At 40.5% G+C, this 21,767-nt stretch overlaps 1 protein-coding gene across 5 annotated transcripts in view; it reads right to left on the reverse strand.

Annotated features, from left to right (window-relative positions):
* The window catches only part of INPP4B (inositol polyphosphate-4-phosphatase type II B), a 668,171-nt gene that overhangs the window by 200,935 nt on the left and 445,469 nt on the right, over positions 1-21,767 (reverse strand). For all 5 annotated transcript variants that reach the window (XM_068279481.1, XM_068279471.1, XM_068279463.1 and 2 more), the window contains exon 12: positions 4,060-4,269. In XM_068279481.1, coding sequence (XP_068135582.1) covers positions 4,060-4,269 — 210 coding nt within the window. The remainder of the gene's footprint in view (positions 1-4,059; positions 4,270-21,767) is intronic.

The following is a 21,767-nucleotide window of genomic DNA, read 5'->3' on the forward strand; positions in this document are numbered from 1 at the left end:
AAACACATCAGCATGATAATGTAAGCTTTTACCTGACCTAATAAAGAATTTATAATTTTGGGCATCATGCAGATCTGAACTTCACTTTTCCCATAAAAAAGTGTTGCAACCATGATGGCTCCTCCCTTCTCCCCTGTAGCTAGTGTAGTTACAACACCCCATAACAAGTGTTGTCGGTATGAATTCCCCCCTCACTTACTCTCTTCTGCAAAGTAGCACAGAAGTGGTGCCAGAAGACACATGTATATTACCATCTGCAGCACTGGGTTCAGTCAGTTCTCCTCTTCATTGCAGCCACCCACTTCCAGCTTGGTATGCGGTTTCAAGTGAGATGCATGAGGAAAAGAATGCCAGGGTTGAGGCAAATGACTGATTGTCTACACTGAAGAGGAAGACTGACTGAGTCTTCATTGGAGCAAGTAATGAACTAAACTAGTTCAGTTCCAGCACTGTTCCATTCTACACTGGGGTGGGCATCAAATACTGCTGGGACAGTTGGAAGTGCAGCTGCATCAAAGGGTGGGAGGGAAGGGGAAGCTAAGACCAACTAGGGCTGTTTGCCAGTACTTATGCCACTGCTCGCAAACATGTAAAGATAAACAGAATATCAGCTATGGTTAGACTGGACTTCTAAGTCAAGGTTCACATAGACATTGGATGCATGTAGTTCACTAACCTATTCCAACCTTTGGAATGTTCTGATTTAATTCAGACAAGACATGCAAAATCTTGCCACTGAGTAGCAGACAATCTGTATAAATCCAGGCTAGATTTGCAGGTGTATTTTATGTTTTCTAATGAGCATGAAAAACAACGTAAATAGGGTCCATTGTACCAATATGAGAAATGACTCATAGCTAGTCACATTGCATTCACTGCTGTACCTCAGCTTTTAGCAGTTGCCATGAAATAAAGGAGATAAACGTAACAGTATCTCAAGTAATGTTAAGGGTAAACTCCAGGAGGAAATATTATTTTCCCTTTCATGCCTGTCTGCCATATTTATTCTGAAGAGCAATTCTATCCCCAGGATCACTGCAGTGTTGCACAACCGAATATACGGCGCAGTGCTGTAACTGCTGGTCAGCAGCGTCTCAGTCGGCTGGGAGACTGCCCTTTTTTGTAAGGCTGTTAAGTGCCTCAGGCCTGGTCTCAGACATACCCCTTGAGGAGCTAGGCAGACTGCTATAATGTTATTGCATTAACCCTCTCCAGGTCCTGCTTCATGTGGGAAAGCTATATCACAAGAAGCTTCATTTTACACTGTTTCTAAGGATGGGGTAACACAGTTGTTAGATTTGTAATATAGATTGTGTTGCTGTAGGAAACATGTTTAAATCGTAAACTGTAAACTTCTGCTTTAAAACCTCATTAGAATTTCCCTTCCCCATTTACAGCTTATTTATATTGGTTTTACACTAGGTTTAGGACAGTAAATAACTCGCAAACACAAGTTAAAGATGGCAGCTCATTAGAGACAGGAGAAGAATTGATTTCTAGGTTATTTGTAGTGTATAATTTAGAGTTCTGGTTCCCTGTGCTAGCCTTTGGGGATCTGGAACAGGCAAGGTTTAGGGCTATCGCTGTTTAATGAAGCACAAGTGGGTCAGTCACAGTGACTGAACTGGTTCGCTGTACAATAAAATAGAAAAAAGTGGACTGCTGCGAAAGAAGTACAACTGGGGTAAATACAGCAGCGACAGAAATTAATATAATATGACAGTTTCCTACATGTAGGGAAGACCAGACATGTTTTAGTTAAGTTTAGTTTCACTTAGTAAACAACTTACTTTAAAAAACAACTTCAACAAAATTCCATAAAATCACATGAAAAGCCTGGTATATTTTGACTTCTTAAAACAGAAGGTATTTGCGATTATTCATTTTAAAGTGAGCAACTGTGGTCACCCACAATGCATCACTACCGAATATGCAAATTATCTCTTTATGCCCCTGAAGTCAGGCTTACAGCCAGAGCCGCTGGTGTGTAACAAACCTATAGCTTATAAATTTTACAGAGCCACATCAACCCAACCCATGCAGGGACTCCGTTAATTTGCGACCTCTGGCTGATGTCGCCAGTACGCGTCCCCGTCACGCACGCTACGCGTCATCACGCTGGGCAGTGTGAGAGTCCTGTGCATGTTCAGAGTTAGAGAACTCCGAGTTAGAGAACTGGGCATGCGCAGGACTTTCACGCTGGCCGGCATGATGATGTGTAGTAGGCAGCTTGAGGACATGTAGTGGCCGGCGTGATGACGTGTAGTGTGCGCAACGGGGATGCGTACTGGTGACTTCCAGCAAAAGTCGCCGATTAACGGAGCCAACAGTGGGACTGGGAGAGGAGCCAGGAAGATGCCAGGGGACTTCGCAGCCTAAGTGAAAATTGTATTTTGAAAAGGTGCTCAGTGTCCCTTTAAGCCCATTTCTAGATACACGTCTAAAGAGAGAAAAAAAAAAAAGCTCAGTAATCACAGTGATAAAACGGTACATTTTTATGAGAAAAGAGTTTCGTGCCGTTCACAAATCCTATCTAGCAAATTTGAGAAGAAGCAACAGAATGGAGTCAATTTCAAGCTGTGAGAGTGGCTGCTGCTGATGTCTAGATTGCATAATTCCTACTGCTCATACTGGTGGGAGAATGACACAGTCTGAATCTGTCAGAGAACATTTAAGCCTACATGCAGGAACTAGATAATTTCTGGGCTTCTGACCTCATACTTCAAAGTGATTTATTTGGATTCAGCTAATCAAGTAGCTTCTACACAAACATAAATAAGCTCTGAGTGTCTAAATAGATCTAGAATAACATTTGAGTGGAGCTAAATGGCCAGCCTATACTGCAAGTAATTACTGGCATTTAGTGGCATGCCTAGCAGAATGCTGTAAACTCCACTTCTGTTTTCAAAGAGGCCAATTCATACCACAAGCTTGCTGCTGGCTGGTTTCTTTAAAAGTCCTACTGCAGGCGTTGTTAGAAAAGCCAGCCACTGCCAGGCTTGAAGTGTGAGCTTTCTTCAATGGGGGAAAAAAAGAGTTCACATTCTGCTAACCTTTGCCAGATCCACTCAATGCCAGCAATAATTTGCACTATGAACTTCCCTCAAGTCCTGTAAAAGCGCCAGTATTTTTCAGCATTTCCAGTGCGAACGAGCTAACAATTTTAGGCTGTCGCAGTAATTCCTAAACTAATACTTCAGTATGGATGCTGGATAAATCGCTATTGTGCAATAGTTATAGCAATGATTTTTGAGTAACTGCTGATAGCAAACAATTATGACATGGATTCATGAAGTGTATAAAGGTAAATAAATGTTCTAAAGCAAATACTAAAAGGCAAAACAAATATGCATGGTAAAAAAAACAACCTTCTGTAAATGACAACCAACAAATAACAATGTCAATTACCTCAGATCATTTTCTTAGTAATAAATATATACTGTATATATATAAATATAAACATATGAGCTATAAAAGGCATGCAAAGTCCGACTATCTTCCTTTGTGGCTTGTCTTCCCATCCCAAGCTCGGATGAATCATGCCAGCTTCAATTACAACCAATAGAATGAGTCCACCCACATTCATGCTGGTCTTTAAAACAATGTTCCTCTGAGACATCATTATTTTTAACAATTATACCTGACTAAAACAGCTATCTTTGTGGTTCTCAAAATTTCCACATTATTCTTTCTATTTTAGCTTCCGCTGCATGAAAGCATTCAGTATGTTCCAACATGGATAATCCTGATGTGGTACATTTTCCCAAGTGATGCAAGTAGATGATAGCAGGAAATTATATTGAGTGAATATCAAGCATACAGGCAGATGTGCAAAAATATACACATTATCTGTGCCACACACTGAAGGAATGGAAATAATCTCAACCAAAGCGCTACTGCCTCTTTCTAAACTAACTTTTTGTGTTCAGTATACAAGTGCACTCTGGTCTTTAGTACTTCTGATTCGTCATCAAAACTGATTATAATGCAGTTGTCATTGTTACAACTCAAAGTCTCAATTTCATTAAGAATAAAGCATGATGAATGAGAGGTACTTACCCATTCCTCCTCATCATATTCCGAGTGATGAGGTATAGAATCTTGTCTTGTTATAGGATTCGCATGTTCCTGAGCCTGCAGATCATTTTCATCCTCGTTGATTTTCGGGTCCGTGAGCTTCTTATTTGCACAGCCTGGCCGTGCTGTGTACAGAGCCAGAAGAGCATTGCTTACCAGCTGGTCCTTAAAAGAATGGACAAATAACTCCGTCTGTGCAGAAGAAAGGAATCAAGAACGTTAAAAATGATATCTTGTGTCAAGTAAGAATGACAGCAAACATGCACTTATGGCACTAGTCTAGTTTAGGCCACCCAGCAGGAAGCGTCAAAGGAAATGGTTATCCAAACACAGCACCCTCTACAACATGAAAGGTTGTGAGTGAGTGTCCTAATAATGTGGGCATAGGTTACTACAACCTATCTGAAACCTAGCAGTTTGCGATGGTGCTGTCCACCCAATAATTTTTGTGGGATTTACTGATGAGGTTTCCTGCTGGGTCCCCTAAACTAGACTGTCTAAGCAAATTTATGCAGCTTTAAAATGGACCAATCAAATGAAGTCAAGGTGTGATTGGTCCATTTCAACCTGTATATATTTGCATACAAATGTGCTTAATCATACAACAACTTGGCATGTTTTGAATCTCATTGACCCACCTCTACACATTACCTTGTTAGTTTACTAGTCTACAATCAATACAAGGGTATAAAAAAAAAAAGAAAAAAAGTCCAACTTCAAAAAAAAAGTATCTGTGGTCAGGTGACACTGTCATGCTTTATTGTTTCTAAACAAGCCTGGTCAAAACAGGAGTCCTGATCTTCCCACCCTGTGCAGCACCAACTTTCCTGGACATTTATGTCACTGTTGATAACATGACCATCCACCCTACCCTACAAGCCCGGTGCCTGAGTGTCACCCTGGACTCCATCCTCTCCTTTACACCCCACATTCAAAACTTCACAAGATCCTGCAACTTCCACCTCCATCTCCAATATCCTCTCCTTCCTGACCCCAGGCCCAGACACCACCAAATTCCTTATTTATGCCCTTATCATCCCCGCCTTGACTACTACAACTCCCTCCTGTCTGGCCTCATTTTGAACCTCATCACCCCCTTACAATCCTTACAGCCAGAATGATCTATTCTTCTCATAGCTCTGTCTTTGTAAATCCCTCCATTGGCTCCCTATCTGCTACAGGATCACCTTCAACATTCTATGCCTGGCCTAAAAGTATGTACACAAGACCTGCCCAACCTACATCTCTGAACCCTGCTGCCCCCTCTGATTCTCCTACAACCTGCACCTAACCACTCTGTGAATCTCCCACTCCCATGCAAGACTACATGACTTCTCAAGAGCTGCCCCCACACTCTGGAACGCTCTTCCATCATCCATTGAGCTTGCCTGAACCAATCCTTCAATGCCTTCAGGCAAGAAATCAAAACACACCTCTATAAGATCGCCTATCTCCCTGCATCAATGTCATAACTCACTCTGCTGAGCACCTATTATGCAACCCATATCTAGCCTGTCCCTACCTCCTCCCTTTAGATTGTAAGCCTCTGGCAGTGTCTCCCACCCCTCCCCCCCCCCCAGTATATCCAACCTGATCATGCGCCTCTTCATCAGATACTCTTCCTGCGGACTGACTTGGACTTGAACTATGTGGTTTCTAAGACTCCTTGTACTTTGTTGTCTGTCTCCCTATTTACATATTGTTCAGCGCTGCATAATATTTTGGTGCTTTTAATAAATACATTAAATAGTAATAATAACAACACTATTGTAGCATTAACCCATCTATTATAACTATTTTTAGTAATATTAGTTAATCTGAATTAGCTATTAATGACTGCATATGCCAAATGCCCCCTAATTTTGCTATCATCACAAGTTCCCCCTGAAATATTGATTTGTTAGGACTGCTGCATAATTGTGTATAAATGCTTCTCAAATATTTCTTGATGTTTTTACACTAACCATAAGGACTTATACATGATTTTATATACTGTATACGGTATATAAGATTTATCTTTTTTTTCCTTTTTACTTACTACTACGATTGACTATGTTAAGTTGAAGTACCCCCTGAGCCCAACTAAAGTACCCCCTGCGGTACACGTGCCATGTGTTCAGCGTCTAGGCGTCTAGCGTACTGTTTATGATGAAGACAAGGCTCATAACTTGCCTAAGAAAAATAAATGTAATATAATTCTAGTTTACAGACAGCCATTAACATCTCACTTAACAATTTTACTACCCAGATGGGATTATATAAACTGTCATATGGCTTGAGATAAAACATCAATCTGAATTGGGTTAAAAAATATAAAATTATCGTAGTGTGGCACTGCAATTAAAAGACAAAGAAAAAAAAAGCGCAGAATGAGCCACATCAGATGACATTTAATGTATTGATTGCAGCAGCACTAATAAGCTTCACATCTAAATGTAGCCTGTCAAAGCGGTTTTCATCCAGTGCTGGTAGCTGTCATAGCGTGGCTCCTGGCAGCAGTGCTGGCTGCTGGGTTGGAGCATCACTGTGTCTGAAGGTGCACAGATGCTTCTTAACGTATACTGCTTACAGGAATCAGGCAATGACTGTCCCATTGTTTAAATGCCATCCTCAAAGCGTCCCTTTGAGCAAGAATGTTAGATGAGAGAGACATACTGATCCTGCACTATGCACAAAAACATGAAACGTAGGGGTCATTGCTAAAGAAAGAAGTGATTAAAACAGACATGGCAATTTTATGTAACCAAAACCACAAATATGTTTTGTGTAGCTGTAATCACTAATACAAGCAACCTAACTTACACAAGAAAAAACTCAAAGAAAAAATACTGAAGATATGCCCCCAATCTCATTAGTACAGCTCTTGATCTATGATAAGGAGCTAATCTGTTTTTGTGGCTACTTCATGTCTACATTGGGGAGGACCAGGATGGATTTCAGTAACCTCGTACAGACAAAGCAATGATTATTAACTGATTCTCTCTGACACCAAACTCTTTATGTGACCAGCTATGGTATATTTGCATCACATTGATCATCAATCACCTCTAACACACTGTGAGAATTGTGAGAAATTCTTAACTTTTGCTTTAACAGAGCAAACGGGCTTTGCTAAAGGTTGAGCCAGAACTAGGCACATCTAGGACAGTAAAACAAATGATCATAATATAAATATACAACAAAGGAGAGCCACAAATAACTTGGCCAATGCTTCTGCATTAGCCATAAAAAGCCAGGTGTAGAATTGTTAGCCATTGGTAGAAGTAGGAACATACACTGAAGTATATTATTTATTGGATAACTTAAAGACAGAGGCGTAACTATACATCACTGGGCCCCCCTGCGAAACCTTGAATGGGGCCCCCCCACGAAACTTTGGATGGGGCCCCCCACCCCCCTTGCTTTCTGCACTGGAAAACTGAGGACCAATGTGTTTTCCCCATGCAAATAAAAAAACTTAGACTTAAAGGAAATGTCAGGCAATCTATGCTACCCCCAGATCTACTTACCCGGGGCTTCCTCCAGCCCCTTGCAGCCGACAATTCCCTCGTTGCAGCTCTGCTCCCAGTGCATACACACACACACAGCCGTATTATTTTACTACATGAGAGCACATGCTATATGAGGGAACAACAATGACATGCTGAACATAAGATATAGTATTGAATCAATGTAACTTTGGCAAAACATTCACAATGTCACTGATTGATACTGTTTGTCTCAGTATGAGACAAAAAGCTCTCAATGAGGCAGCAACAGTCAGACATCAATCTCCACTCCACTGTGTTGTAAAGGTATTCAGAGGCCATAAAGTCATTAGCCTGTGTGATAAGAATCTAGGAATCCTTTTGCTGAAAAGGGAAAGTAGTACAGCCTTACAAAAAAAGGAGTCACATTTTGAAAAAAAGTTGTAAACTAGTGATCAGAACTTTGCAGCAGTGAGAGACAGATGTGTTTTATGAACCCTAGGGAGCAGGGACAGTGTACAAATTCCAAAGTGTGGAAAGTGTGTGCTGGACAGTGGACACATGCAGTCAATATAACAATGGTGTGAGAGCAGAATACATTTTTTTCTCCATGCCCTTAGCTGTCAGTCTCTCAAACTTTTCCCCTCACGGGCCCCCCGTGGCTTCTGGGCCCCCCTGCGGAGGCATCCCTTGCAGGGTCTATTGTTACGCCCCTGCTTAAAGAGGAACTCCAGTAAAAACAATGTAATAAAAAAAGTGCTTCATTTTTACAATAATTATGTATAAATAATTTAGTCAGTGTTTGCCCATTGTAAAATATTTTAAATCCCTGATTTATATTCTGACATTTATCACATGGTGACATTTTTACTGCTGGCAAGTGATGTAGCTGCTGCTTGCTGTTTTGGCAGTTGGAGACAGCTGTAAACAGCTATTTCCAACAATGCAACAGGGTTCAAAGACAGGAAACTGCCAAGAGTACGTACTCCGAATTTCTTTGTGGGAGGGATTTCACCACAATATCAGCCATACAGCGTCCCCTGATGGTCTGTTTGTGAAAAGGAATAGATTTCTCATGTAAAAGGGGGTATCAACTACTGATTGGGATAAAGTTCAATTCTTGGTCGGAGTTTCTCTTTAACAAACTACAACTATGAGCATTTGAGACAGCTTAGGTTTCTTGTCCTTTACATCATGACAAAGAAACCTGATTTGTCTAAAAAAGCCTAAGACTGTGATGTATTCAGTTAGCTAATAATAACATTTTTGTTTTGCATTCATTAAACTTCATGTATCACACAACCAAGACACTCCGATTCAGGATGATACCATTCAAGCCAATAAATTATATCATCTTGATTCAAAACTGCAAGACTTAATTGAGGACTTACACAGTACAATACTCTTTGGCTACTGCTGTATCCTATATAATAAAACCCATGTCTCTGCGTCCTGTCCCTGTGTGTGTGTGTCTGTGCTTCCAGACCAGACAGTTTGCTGTCTGTGAACCTCATTGCATTGTGGGAAATAACAGCTTTTACCAACTACCAAGTAAGCAACGTCTCCCTGTGTGCATTTACTTCGGACAGCGGTGGGGGATGGGCAAGTGGGACATGTCTGTGTGCGCATTGCGGGTGGTAGCGGCCGTGGCCTAGAGCCCGTTTTTAACTAGTAATACAATAAAAAATTACGATCTTATAATCTGAGCAGTCAAAACATTAAAACCAACTACTTAATATCGTGTATCCCCCCTAGTTTTATCAAAGCAGCTCTGATTCATCAAGCAGCGGAAGCATTTGAATACGCTCAGAGTGGCCACTGTCCAAGATGCCATGGTAATGTGAAACTGTTATGGAATTATTATCAGAATTACAGGGAAACATAAACATGATAAATAAGTCTAAATGAGGGAGGCTTGGGCACTGGACCTCAAATATAAAACACATGATAACAAAAAAGGGTATTAGTCGGAGATATGAGTTAGTGTTAGCCATAAGTTTAGGATAGTGTAAAGGTTAAGGGCTCTTCCTCTGACACAGATGACCTGGGTTCAAATCTTGGCTCTTCCTGTTCAGTAAGCCAGCACCTATTCAGTGAGGAGTCCATGGCCAAGACTTCCTTACACTGACACTGCCTAATGAGTGCACCCTACTGGCTGCAGATCAAAAGCTTTGAATCTGACAGGAGAAAAATGTAACATAAATGTAATTTGTCTTGTCTTGTCTCATGGTCTAGTTCTGATGCTCATTGCAGGCAAAGGTCCACATGGGCACCATGACTGGCTTGCTGTTGGTACCAATGGCTGTGAAGGAGCACATCTGGGCATTCATGGTTTGTGAACTCCAGCATGCCCAATGCATATGCACTTGTTCATGGTGGAAGGCATTTTTAGACAGAATATTAAAGTAGAAGAGAACCCTGCGAAAACATGCTTACACTAGGGTTACACTAGGGTTTCAGCACCATTGTAAGAAAGTGATTTAGTGGTTGCCACCATTTGGCACCAGCAGTCGGATGATTGCACTTAGCAGCTTGACATTTTCACAGCCGTAGCAGATATCGGTGTGGACCATAGATGCCTCAGACAGTTTAGGAAATTTATTGGCTTCAATCAGGACTACAAGGTGCATATATCGTCAGCATTCTTTGTTACATCAGCAAAGCAAGAATATGAATATCAGTGCAGATCTTGGCTCATTTTCCCTGCAATAGGCAAGTGTCTCATGACAAACATAAAAACAAGGGAAATGAACGCTCACCCTTCAATGTAAGTAGGACTACACCATTCTCTTTGAGAGTGCTGACTTTTGTGTAGTATTGCTGTTTGGATTGCCTAAACCAGCCGATCACACACTTGAGCCCTACAAGAGGTCTGTTTGCAGGTTATTATTCACTATTTGACTTTAGCCTTACAGCTAGAACATGCATTTGTAGGTCAGGTTAGCAAAGGCCTGTACATTGCTGTCAGGGCAGGAAAAGTGCAAAGAGGGGGAAGGGCCATTTTCCACTATCAGCATTTTGCGATCTTATTCCAATCACTTGTGGATCACAAAACGCTAGTTACTAAGTTAACTAATGGAAACTGCTGAGTACGTTTCCTTTAGTGTGTTAGCTTTGCAGTGTGATTTTTCCTGATCCTAATTGGCGTGCCTGCTGCATTTTTTATGCCTTTGACCTCCTACACTTTGTGGCTTAATCATGGTAATGGAAAATAGAAAGAAATGTAAACGCGAGTGTTTCGTAGTGGAAAAGGCCCTAAAAAAAATCTCCTTGCTGATAATATGCTGTCATCAGTTTTTGCTCTATCAGCCATTAGTGATTAGTGGAAAGGACAGTCCAATCAGAACTCTGCATAAACAGCAGAAGATGTATTTGGTTGCAGTCTGAATGCAGACTGAAACTGCAAATGTAGTTGCTGCTAGATTGGATTGGTCCAGTTTCAGTAAGCATACAAACTGCTACAAAGTCTGCATCAAGTGAGAAACCTCAGCATCTCATTGATCACTACTAGCACTACTATCATTATGCATACAGGGAGTGCATAATTATTAGGCAAATGAGTATTTTGATCACATCATCCTCTTTATGCATGTTGTCTTACTCCAAGCTGTATAGGCTCGAAAGCCTACTACCAATTAAGCATATTAGGTGATGTGCATCTCTGTAATGAGAAGGGGTGTGGTGTAATGACATCAACACCCTATATCAGGTGTGCATAATTATTAGGCAACTTCCTTTCCTTTGGCAAAATGGGTCAAAAGAAGGACTCGACAGGCTCAGAAAAGTAAAAAATAGTGAGATATCTTGCAAAGGGATGCAGCACTCTTAAAATTGCAAAGCTTCTGAAGCGTGATCATCGAACAATCAAGCGTTTCATTCAAAATAGTCAACAGGGTCGCAAGAAGCGTGTGGAAAAACCAAGGCGCAAAATAACTGCCCATGAACTGATAAAAGTCAAGCGTGCAGCTGCCAAGATGCCACTTGCCACCAGTTTGGCCATATTTCAGAGCTGCAACATCACTGGAATGTCCAAAAGCACAAGGTGGGCAATACTCAGAGACTTGGCCAAGGTAAGAAAGGCTGAAAGACGACCACCACTGAACAAGACACACAAGCTGAAACGTCAAGACTGGGCCAAGAAATATCTCAAGACTGATTTTTCTAAGGTTTTATGGACTGATGAAATGAGAGTGAGTCTTTATGGGCCAGATGGATGGGCCCGTGTCTGGATTGGTAAAGGGCAGAGAGCTCCAGTCCGACTCAGATGCCAGCAAGGTGGAGGTGGAGTACTGGTTTGGGCTGGTATCATCAAAGATGAGCTTGTGGGGCCTTTTCGGGTTGAGGATGGAGTCAAGCTCAACTCCCAGTCCTACTGCTAGTTTCTGGAAGTCACCTTCTTCAAGCAGTGGTACAGGAAGAAGTCTGCATCCTTCAAGAAAAACATGATTTTCATGCAGGACAATTCTACATCACACGCGTCCAAGTACTCCACAGCGTGGCTGGCAAGAAAGGGTATAAAAGAAGAAAAACTAATGTCATGGCCTCCTTGTTCACCTGATCTGAACCCCATTGAGAACCTGTAGTCCATCATAAAATGTGAGATTTACAAGGAGGGAAAACAGTACACCTCTCTGAACAGTGTCTGGGAGGCTGTGGTTGCTGCTGCATGCAATGTTGATGGTGAACAGATCAAAACACTGACAGAATCCATGGATGGCAGGCTTTTGAGTGTCCTTGCAAAGAAAGGTGGCTATATTGGTCACTGATTTGTTTTTGTTTTGTTTTTGAATGTCAGAAATGTATATTTGTGAATGTTGATATGTTATATTGGTTTCACTAGTAAAAATAAATAATTGAAATGGGTATATATTTGTTTTTTGTTAAGTTGCCTAATAATTATGCACAGTAATAGTCACCTGCACACACAGATATCCCCCTAAAATAGCTAAAACTAAAAACAAACTAAAAACTACTTTCAAAAATATTCAGCTTTGATATTAATGAGTTTTTTGGGTTCATTGAGAACATGGTTGTTGTTCAATAATAAAATTATTCCTCAAAAATACCACTTGCCTAATAATTCTGCACTCCCTGTATCTGTAAAATTAGCTGGTTCGGCCATTTAAAGGGAACCTTAACTGTAAAAAAAAAAGAGTTTTACTTACCTGGGGCATCTACCAGCCCCCTGCAGCCATCCTGTGCCCTCGCAGCCACTCATGACTCCTCTGGTCCTCCGCTGGCAGCTAATTCTGTTTTTGCCGACTGGGAGTCGGCAGGCCACCATGCGTACGTTTTTACGCATTCCTGCTGGTGCAGGAAGCTATTGCAGACATCAACAAGTACATTTTTACGCGTTACGGGTGTAATGCGTAAAAGTTTATGCATTACACCCGTAACGCGTAAAAATGTACTTGTTGATGTCTGCAATAGCTTCCTGCACCAGCAGGGATGCGTAAAAACATACGCATGGTGGCCGGCCGACTCCCAGTCTGCAAAAATGAAACTAGCTGGCAGCGGGGACCAGAGGAGCCATGAGTGACTGTGAGGGCACAGGATGGCTGCAGAGGGCTGGTAGATGCCCCAGGTAAGTAATACACATTTTTTTTTTACAGTTAAGGTTCCCTTTAATAGTATGTAAAGAAACAGGAGGTCTACATTTAGCTTCACTCCCCAGCTTCTAATCTAATTTCACCTGACTGGTGGTGTGGATTATATGATATGGATAATCACATCATTCCTCTAAAGCAAATAAAAATGTACACTTCCAACGTCCTGCTCGGTTTCCGACCTTCAACTCTTCTGTCTTCTTTACCAAGCATGTTTTCTACTTGAACTTTTCCAATTTGTACTTTTCCAATACTTTCCCAAGCAATGATGTAATGCACTCCTCTTCAGAATAAATCCATGATAGTTTATAATCCAGTCCTCAAAAATCCAAAAAAGCAACAAGAATTTTACTGTCCCCAGTTGTCCAACATTAATGCATTCCAGCAATATGATAAAAGTAGCATAAAACTCTAACATAACATTTAATAAAAAATGTGTTTTCCTACTTGTTATTACCCCTAAAGTTGGGATCAGTGAATAATGGCGCACAGTGCCTATGCATAGAAATGGCGCCGCATTAAAAAGATACGCTTATCGCTATTTATCGTTAGTACTGCATAATAATGGCGCACAGGGAAAAAAAGAAGAAAAACGGCACACAGTAACGTTATTTATCAATAGTGGCACACACTAACGTTATTTATCAATAGTGGCACACACTAACGTTATTTATCAATAGTGGCACACACTAACGTTATTTATCAATAGCGCCCTACATAAGCCAAACTGCAGAAGTTATTTAACTGCAAAACAATGAATGGATTTAATGTAACACTGTCAAGGTTAGGGTTAGGCACCACCAGGGGGGTGGTTAGGGTTAGGCACCACCGGGGGGTTTAGGGGTTAGGGATAGGTACAGAGAGGGTTTTGTGTGTTAACGCTAAATAACAATAAGGCTTTAACGCTAAATAACAATAAGGCTTTAACGTTAAATAGCGATAAGCGGCAAACGGATTAGCGGCAACACTGTGCGCCATTATTCACAGGCGCCATTTTCAGATGGATGCCCTAAAGTTACCATATTTGCTTTTGTTCTCAACTAATATTGTCTGTTTACAAATTATGAGTTCCCAAAGGGTACAGTTTATCTGCTCTGAAAGCCGTCATTGCATTTTCTTACATAGCTGCTGTATTTATAAATTAAAATCTATTTAGTGATCTCTTCTCAGCTCCCTGCTTTTACAGCAGAGAGAGCTGATGTTCAGCACAGCTAGGAATATAGCAGACAAAGAAATGTAAACTAAAGATAATGTTATCTCTCCCTGCTTCTACAGCAGAGAGAGCTCATGTTCAGCACAGCTAAGAATGTAGCAGACAAAGGAATGTAAACAAAAGATGTTATCACCTCTTGGATGCGGCCAGAAGCTGCCCACTAAAAAAGATCTTTCCACTAAATAACAAAGTGCTGTATTTAATTATTAGAATGCTGTTCTGCTACAATTTTTTGTGGTAGTAGGTTTTAAGCTGTAAATAATATTTTAGAGCAAATAAAAAATGCTTGGTAATTAACAGTGAGGATTTCAAACAGCCTAACCAAGAATAGTTTTTTTTTATAACAACCATAAATGCTGAAATGACTAGAAGGCCTCTGCAAAATACAGACCTGTCATGTATATAATCACAAGGTAAAGAAAGTTAGGAAAATCTGCAATGACAGCACTTGTTCTTTTTTTTCATTGCCTCTTTATTTAGCTGTAACGCATTATCATGGACAGCAAGCTGAAACATAAATTCTTGAATATTGACAATTCCCGGGGTTATTGAAAGGCGGCAGTGATTCAGTGCTGCTGCTCTGAATTGTGTTAGGCCTTAAAATGATTCCAAGCTGTACGGAGCCATTGTAGCTTCCATAGTACTGCAGAGGTGTGGGCTACACAGGCCATCTGTCTGCACTGACTTCTTTTCTTCTGAATCCAAATTCTGCCTGGCTGGTTTCTCAGGGAATTACTTTCCAAGCAGTTGTTGTTCTTTTACCTTAGTCCCAATAAATGTCAAAATCAAAAACAATGTAAATAAATAATGTGCTTGAAGCATTATGCAAGTTGAGGACACCTGCACTGCCTGCCTTATTCCATCTGCAGCTCAAACCTAAATTCCTTAATGAAAGGACAAATCTAAGAGGGGTGAAAGCTTTCTATAATTTATGGGAAAAAAAATATATCTGCAGGTGATTCAATATGAACAGTCGGCCAAAATGGACATTAGCTTCAGGAAGTTTCATCTGCTTTACAACTGGCACACAGAGGCCTATTTATCGAACTATATATAGTGGAGAACCAAAGTAGTTAATCATTTTAGCTGTTTGGTACTTTTGCACATACATTGTATAACCAATAGGTCATACACCAGTGCGCCACTAAGGCAGAATGGACTTGATTCACTAAAAGTCCTTACATCTATCGCGCACATACAGCGCAAGTTAATTTTAGCACGCCCATGCTATGCAATAATCTGAAAAGTGTTATGACTTTGGAGAAACAATAGCACTTTTCTGGCAAGCAGCCTGTTCACCTCTGAATGAGAACAAAGGTCAGGGGTTATTGCCGATTAGGGAAAAATGTTCACCTGTGTGTCTTTCTTTGGTTAAAATAGGCAGTGAGACATGCCGATCTCTAAAATTGCTAAATGTCTGAGTCACTGATCCAGAACAAGCATGTAGGGTAAAGAGCTCTAAATACTCCACTTTCTTGATCTGCGCACTTTTCTAGGTCAGCAAACCAGAAAGCCAACATGACTTAATAAACAATTTCAAGAGGAGGTCGCCAATGGCAGCCTCAAAGGAACAATCCCTACCAAATCATCTTTATGTAATACAAGCATTTTGAGAAATTCTATTGCACAGACACCATTGTAACTAAATAACACAGAAAAATCCCTCTATGCTGAATCAATATAATAAAACTTAACGTTTAATAGTTTGTACCGTTAAAAGCAATAAGGCTGAAAATATCTTACTAGACTTACAAATATTGCTGGAACTAATCTGTCAGAAAATAAAGAGATCGCTATGTTGCCATCCCAAGTCCTTCAGCAATATAGATATAAAGTTAAATTACACAACCCCCACCATACAACCCGACATGTTTCACTTCTAGATGAAGCTTTTTCAAGGGAAAATGCTAAAAAGTGTTCACAGTGATAAGGTGCACAAGTAACATTCTTTTAAAAACAAGTATAGAGATATAGCCTGTCGGCTCACAACATGATAGCAGCCAGGCTGCCAGGCTGCTATCATGTTGTGAGCCGACAGGCTATATCTCTATACTTGTTTTTAAAAGAATGTTACTTGTGCACCTTATCACTGTGAACACTTTTTAGCATTTTCCCTTGAAAAAGCTTCATCTAGAAGTGAAACATGTCGGGTTGTATGGTGGGGGTTGTGTAATTTAACTTTATATCTATATTGCTGAAGGACTTGGGATGGCAACATAGCGATCTCTTTATTTTCTAAAAAGATTAGTTCCAGCAATATTTGTAAGTCTAGTAAGATATTTTCAGCCTTATTGCTTTTAACGGTACAAACTATTAAACGTTAAGTTTTATTATATTGATTCAGCATAGAGGGATTTTTCTGTGTTATTTATCTAATCTCAGGTTCTGTTTTACGGTTATTAGTTACCATTGTAACTACTCTGCTGTTTACCAGACTATTAGCTCTGAATGGTTCTCTCTGTAAACTGCTGTATTGCAGCCATTACTGAGATGGGAGTGCGCACTCCAAAAATGTGTGTAATATGTAGCATCCATGCAAAAATGTTGAATCCCTCCACCTGGTGAAATAAATGCGAACCCAGGACAGCAGTTAAAAAAGAAGAACTATAGGGAAAAGGGAAAAAAATAAAAAAATAAATCAGGTACTTACATATTATACCGTCTGTAGATTTTGTCAGTTCCTTGTTTAAGTTTTGTTTGTTCAACTGCCAAGATTAATCCTTTTTGAAAGTCCTGGCTTTCCATTACACCAGGTCCAGTGTCAGTGTAATGCTCCGTTGCCAAGTTAAAGGGTTTTGAAAGAGGGGTGTCCCCTGCATCTTGGCTGCACAAAGAGTGATTGCAGAAGTACTGGACAAACCCGACATTGATGATCAGCAGCACCCCCGGGAGGTCATCTTCTGTCACAGGGGTCTCATTACAAAAGACGAAGGAGCAGACAAGCTATACACGCTCCTGACCCCTCTCTGTGTGTTACTGGTCCGGGCTGGAGACTCTATTAAGGAGCAGCCCAGCTATGCACCCTCTTCACCTCTCAAGATGCAGGGGACACCCCTCCTTCAAAACCCTTTAACTTGGCAACGGAGCATTACACTGACACGGGACCTGGTGTAATGGAAAGCCAAGACTTTCAGCTTTTCAAAAAGGGTTAAAGGGACTCCGAGAAGTGCAGAAACTATGGAAAGATGCATATCATTTTAAAGCTCTCTTTCTCCTCTTTCCAATGATATTTAAACCACCACCCTACAACTTTTAGTTTTCGCTATTTTCGCGATCGAAATTGCCGCGACCGCCCTGTGTAATACAATATAACTATGCAAAGATGGATATCATTTTAAAGCTCTCTTTCTCCTCTTTCTGACGACACCTAAATCGTCACCCTACGCTATTTAGTTTTCTCTATTTTCGCGATCGAAGTCGCGGCCGCGACAATTTCGATCGCGAAAAAAGCGAAAACTAAAAGGCGTAGGGCGGTGGTTTATATATCATTGGAAAGAGGAGAAAGAGAGCTTTAAAATGATTTGCATCTTTCCATAGTTTCTGCACTGCTCGGAGTCCCTTTAAATCTTGGTAGTGGTGCAAACAGAACTTAAACAAAGAACTGCCAAACTCTTCAGATAGTATAATACCATAAATCGATACATTGCAAAGCAAGAAGTTAAAAAATAGAAAAGAGATTAAGAAATGATTGGGATTCAGCATGTAGTTTGTTTATATTTTTTGATCCAAAATCAGCCTGCACGTAATCATCTTTACTACTGGCTGACATGAAAAAAAAAACAGACAGCACCGACTGCCATTGTCTATAACTACAGCTACTGATTGGGATGAAGTTCAATCCTTGGTTACAGTTCCTCTTTAAAGTTTAAAGGGATGAATTAGGTTTTACATCCTGCTTTGTAGAGATATATGAATTTATGAGACAAACAGAGAGTGAAGAATTTGGGGTATACAGATGGAGTGACCATTTAAGATATATTTGCACTTCTATATGAAATGCATCCATTGTTTCAGTACAGCAGCTTTACAAAGCTCTATTCTGGATTGAATAAAGCCTTTTGGTTACTGGATCAGCAATAGGTCATGTACAGCCTCTCTCTTTGTGAAACACTGGATGAATTTCATGTAACAAGACAAATCCATGAAGATAAAACACTTACGGTAGCCTTTATAAATAAAAGCATCGGGATTTTGTCATGATATTGGTGTCTTAGAAGTTGTGGCTTCCTTGACTACCATACTTATACTCTGACTTCACTACTTATTGGATTCAAACATTTTTTAAAACAGCCTCAGGCAACTTTCTTCTAGCTGTAAAGTATTTTGACAATTTAAAACAAACCGTACCGTACTAAGTTTATTTCACTCTGCCATTTTCTCCATATCGAAACAACATTGGTTCAGCAGTGCACATTGTCATCTTGCTGCAGAACTGCCTAGATATTAGCATCTAGGCAGTTCTGCAGAAAAGAAATACAATTGTATTCAAGGACAAATTCAATGAAATGGTTGTGCATCTAACCAAGATGCACCTGACAAACAATCACTGCGTAGGGCTAATAAGCCTCACAAAGGCCCAACTGTGCTCATTGCAGACTAGAACAGGTGCATTAAAGGAATCGTCAGGCAAAACAAAAATAAGTTTCACTTACCTGGGGCTTCTACCAGCCCCATGCAGACATCCTGTGCCCTCGTAGTTACTCACTGCTGCTTAAGTCCCCCGCCGCCAGCTACTTTAGTTTTTGCTGGCCTCGGGGTCGGTGTGCCGCCACCTGTACATTTGCACGCATTCCTGCTGGTGCATGAAGCTATCGCGGACGTTAACACATACATTTTAAGTGTTAGTGGTGCAACGCGAACATTTTTTATTTGCTTGACGATTCCTTTAAGAACTAATCTTTGGGTTGGGGTGTGGGCGGTGTCCCCAGACGGTGAGAGTACTTGGGGCCCACTCCGCACCCCTTCCCTTTATATGGCCCTGCTGCTGCTCCCAAGCCATCATTGCTAGCATGTTCCCAAATCGTAGGTTATTGTGGGGACCCCGAGAGAAGCCTGCACGTGGCATTCCTGCAAACATACTTCACAGCGTGGAACTGATGTCTCTCCCAAAAAGAGAAGGGTAAGGTTCCCCAATAATAAGTTGTATTCATGTTATATCAATGTGCAATGCATACGTTTGCTTCCCTTACTTGCATTGTGAGATGCATTAGTTCTTAATGCACCCGTTCTACTGCAATGAACACAGTTGTGCCTTATTAGCCCGATGCAGTGAGTGTGTGTCAGGTGCATCTTGGTTAGATGCGTGACGATTTCATTGAATCTCTCCTTGAATAACAAAGTAAATTATAGGGATGTCCAATAAGATGCGAATAATTCTGAGTTGATGCACAATTTTATAGGTATTTCATGCAACTGTATTCATCTTCAATATTCTAATCAAATGCCACAGCATTAACATTTGATTGATCAGTTTTCAAGCTGCATACATTTTCACAAAGTTACCGTAAAACCTTACATCAGCTTGGAATTATTTGGGTCTCACTGACCATCCCTAGTAAATTGCAGCAGTTGTACTTACATCCACCTGAAAGTGGTTGCATGTAGTGTTTTTGAAAACCAGATCAATTGTTACAGCTGACTAATGCAGATAACTGCAGATATAAAACATTGAATAAAATATATGTGATTTGTGGCTAGTAGTCAGATGGTGGAGAGTGAAAAGCAGAAATGTAAAAAATGATGATGTAAAAAATGACAACGTAAAAATATTGCCGATAGATTATCAACGTCTTCCCTAATGTATCTATCACACAAACCTCTCTCCTGCCTACACCAAACACTCCACCCCCCCCCCTTCATTAGTGCTTAATACTACGCACTCATCTACCTATACCTAACACAAAGGCTGTTATCTTGAGTTTGGCAACATGGTAGCCGTACTCCATGCACCACTTACTGCCCCCTCCCCCCAGGTTGCCACCACCACTTTTCCGGGTTTGGCTAAGAGCTAACTGACAACTAATAAATGGAGTCCTGAGTGACTGAGTAAAAGTCCAGATCTTAATCTCATTGAGATGCTGTGGGATGACTTTAAATGAGCTGTAAATGCAAGAAACTCGTCAAAGATCTCACAGCTGCAAAAATTGTAGATTGAGGAGTGTGGGAAACTTTCCTCAGACCGATGGAAGAGACTAGTAAAGGGCTACAAAAAGCATCTCACTGAAGTTATTTCAGCAAAAGGGGGAAACACTAGCCCCTTCTCTTTCAGAGGCCCCATGTAATGGATTTGGGCTGGTATAGTTCTGCGTGTGGAGCCCCCCTTGGTTTCAGGTTCCGAATTGTGGCTTTACCAGCCTCCATGGGTGACAAGAGATTAATGAGTCTTGGGAGGTGGGGGCTACATAAATTTTTTTTATACAGTAAAGTATGTATATTTCCCAAGGATCCTTATATAGTAGAATTGGGGCTGGACAATGATTTCTGGCAAAAGCATCGAAATTTAGCCTAGGGTTTCCTGTTGGTCAGTAGAATTCTCTGCTTTTATTTAGCATCTATGGTACTCTACTAACACTTGCGGGTTGCACTGATTGTGCAAAGTGCTCTATGTAGTCAATGTGAGTAATGGTAAAATTTAGGGATGCTTTACGAACTAGCAATAGTGAGGCTAAAGGGGGCAAATAGTACACACTATCATCTGATACTGATCACCTCACAAAGCCGGTTTCTACTTCCTCATACAGAACCTTCAATACAAGAAGCATAAGCTTCCAATATTTGGAAACATAGAGATTGATTCAAAAAGCTTTTTTCAGTAATCACTTCACCTCACATATTAACTCACAAGGAGCTCGATCCAATTCACTTTTTCTCCTAAATTTTCTCCCAGGCGATATTTTCACATCTTATCAATAAAATTAAAATGCTGTTTAAAGGACCACGATCGCGAAATTTTTTTAAAATGTAATATGTGTGTAAACATACAAATAAGAAGTATTTTTCTTCCAGAGTAAATGAGCCATACAATACTTTTCGCCTATGTTGCTGCCACTTACAGTAGGTAGTAGAAATCTAACAGAAGTGACAGGTTTTGGACTACTCCATCTCTTCATGGGGATTCTCAGCAAGATTCTTATTCTTTATAAAGACATTCCCTTAAAAGGATTTATACAGTGATGCCGGCTAGCTTTCCTGTTCACTGCACACTTTTTTGAAAGTTGGACAGAGCAAGTGCCACCTAATAGGTGCTTTTGAAAATAAACAAAACCCTGAGAATCCCCTATGAGTATATGGACTAGTCGAAAAAAAAGTCAGTTCTGTCAGATTTCTACTACATACTGTAAGTTACAGCAATATAGGAGAAAAGTAATTTATAGCTAATTTTACTCTGGAAAGAAAACATGCAAA

This window comes from Hyperolius riggenbachi, chromosome 1, assembly GCF_040937935.1.
Source record: "Hyperolius riggenbachi isolate aHypRig1 chromosome 1, aHypRig1.pri, whole genome shotgun sequence".
Lineage (NCBI taxonomy): Eukaryota > Metazoa > Chordata > Amphibia > Anura > Hyperoliidae > Hyperolius > Hyperolius riggenbachi.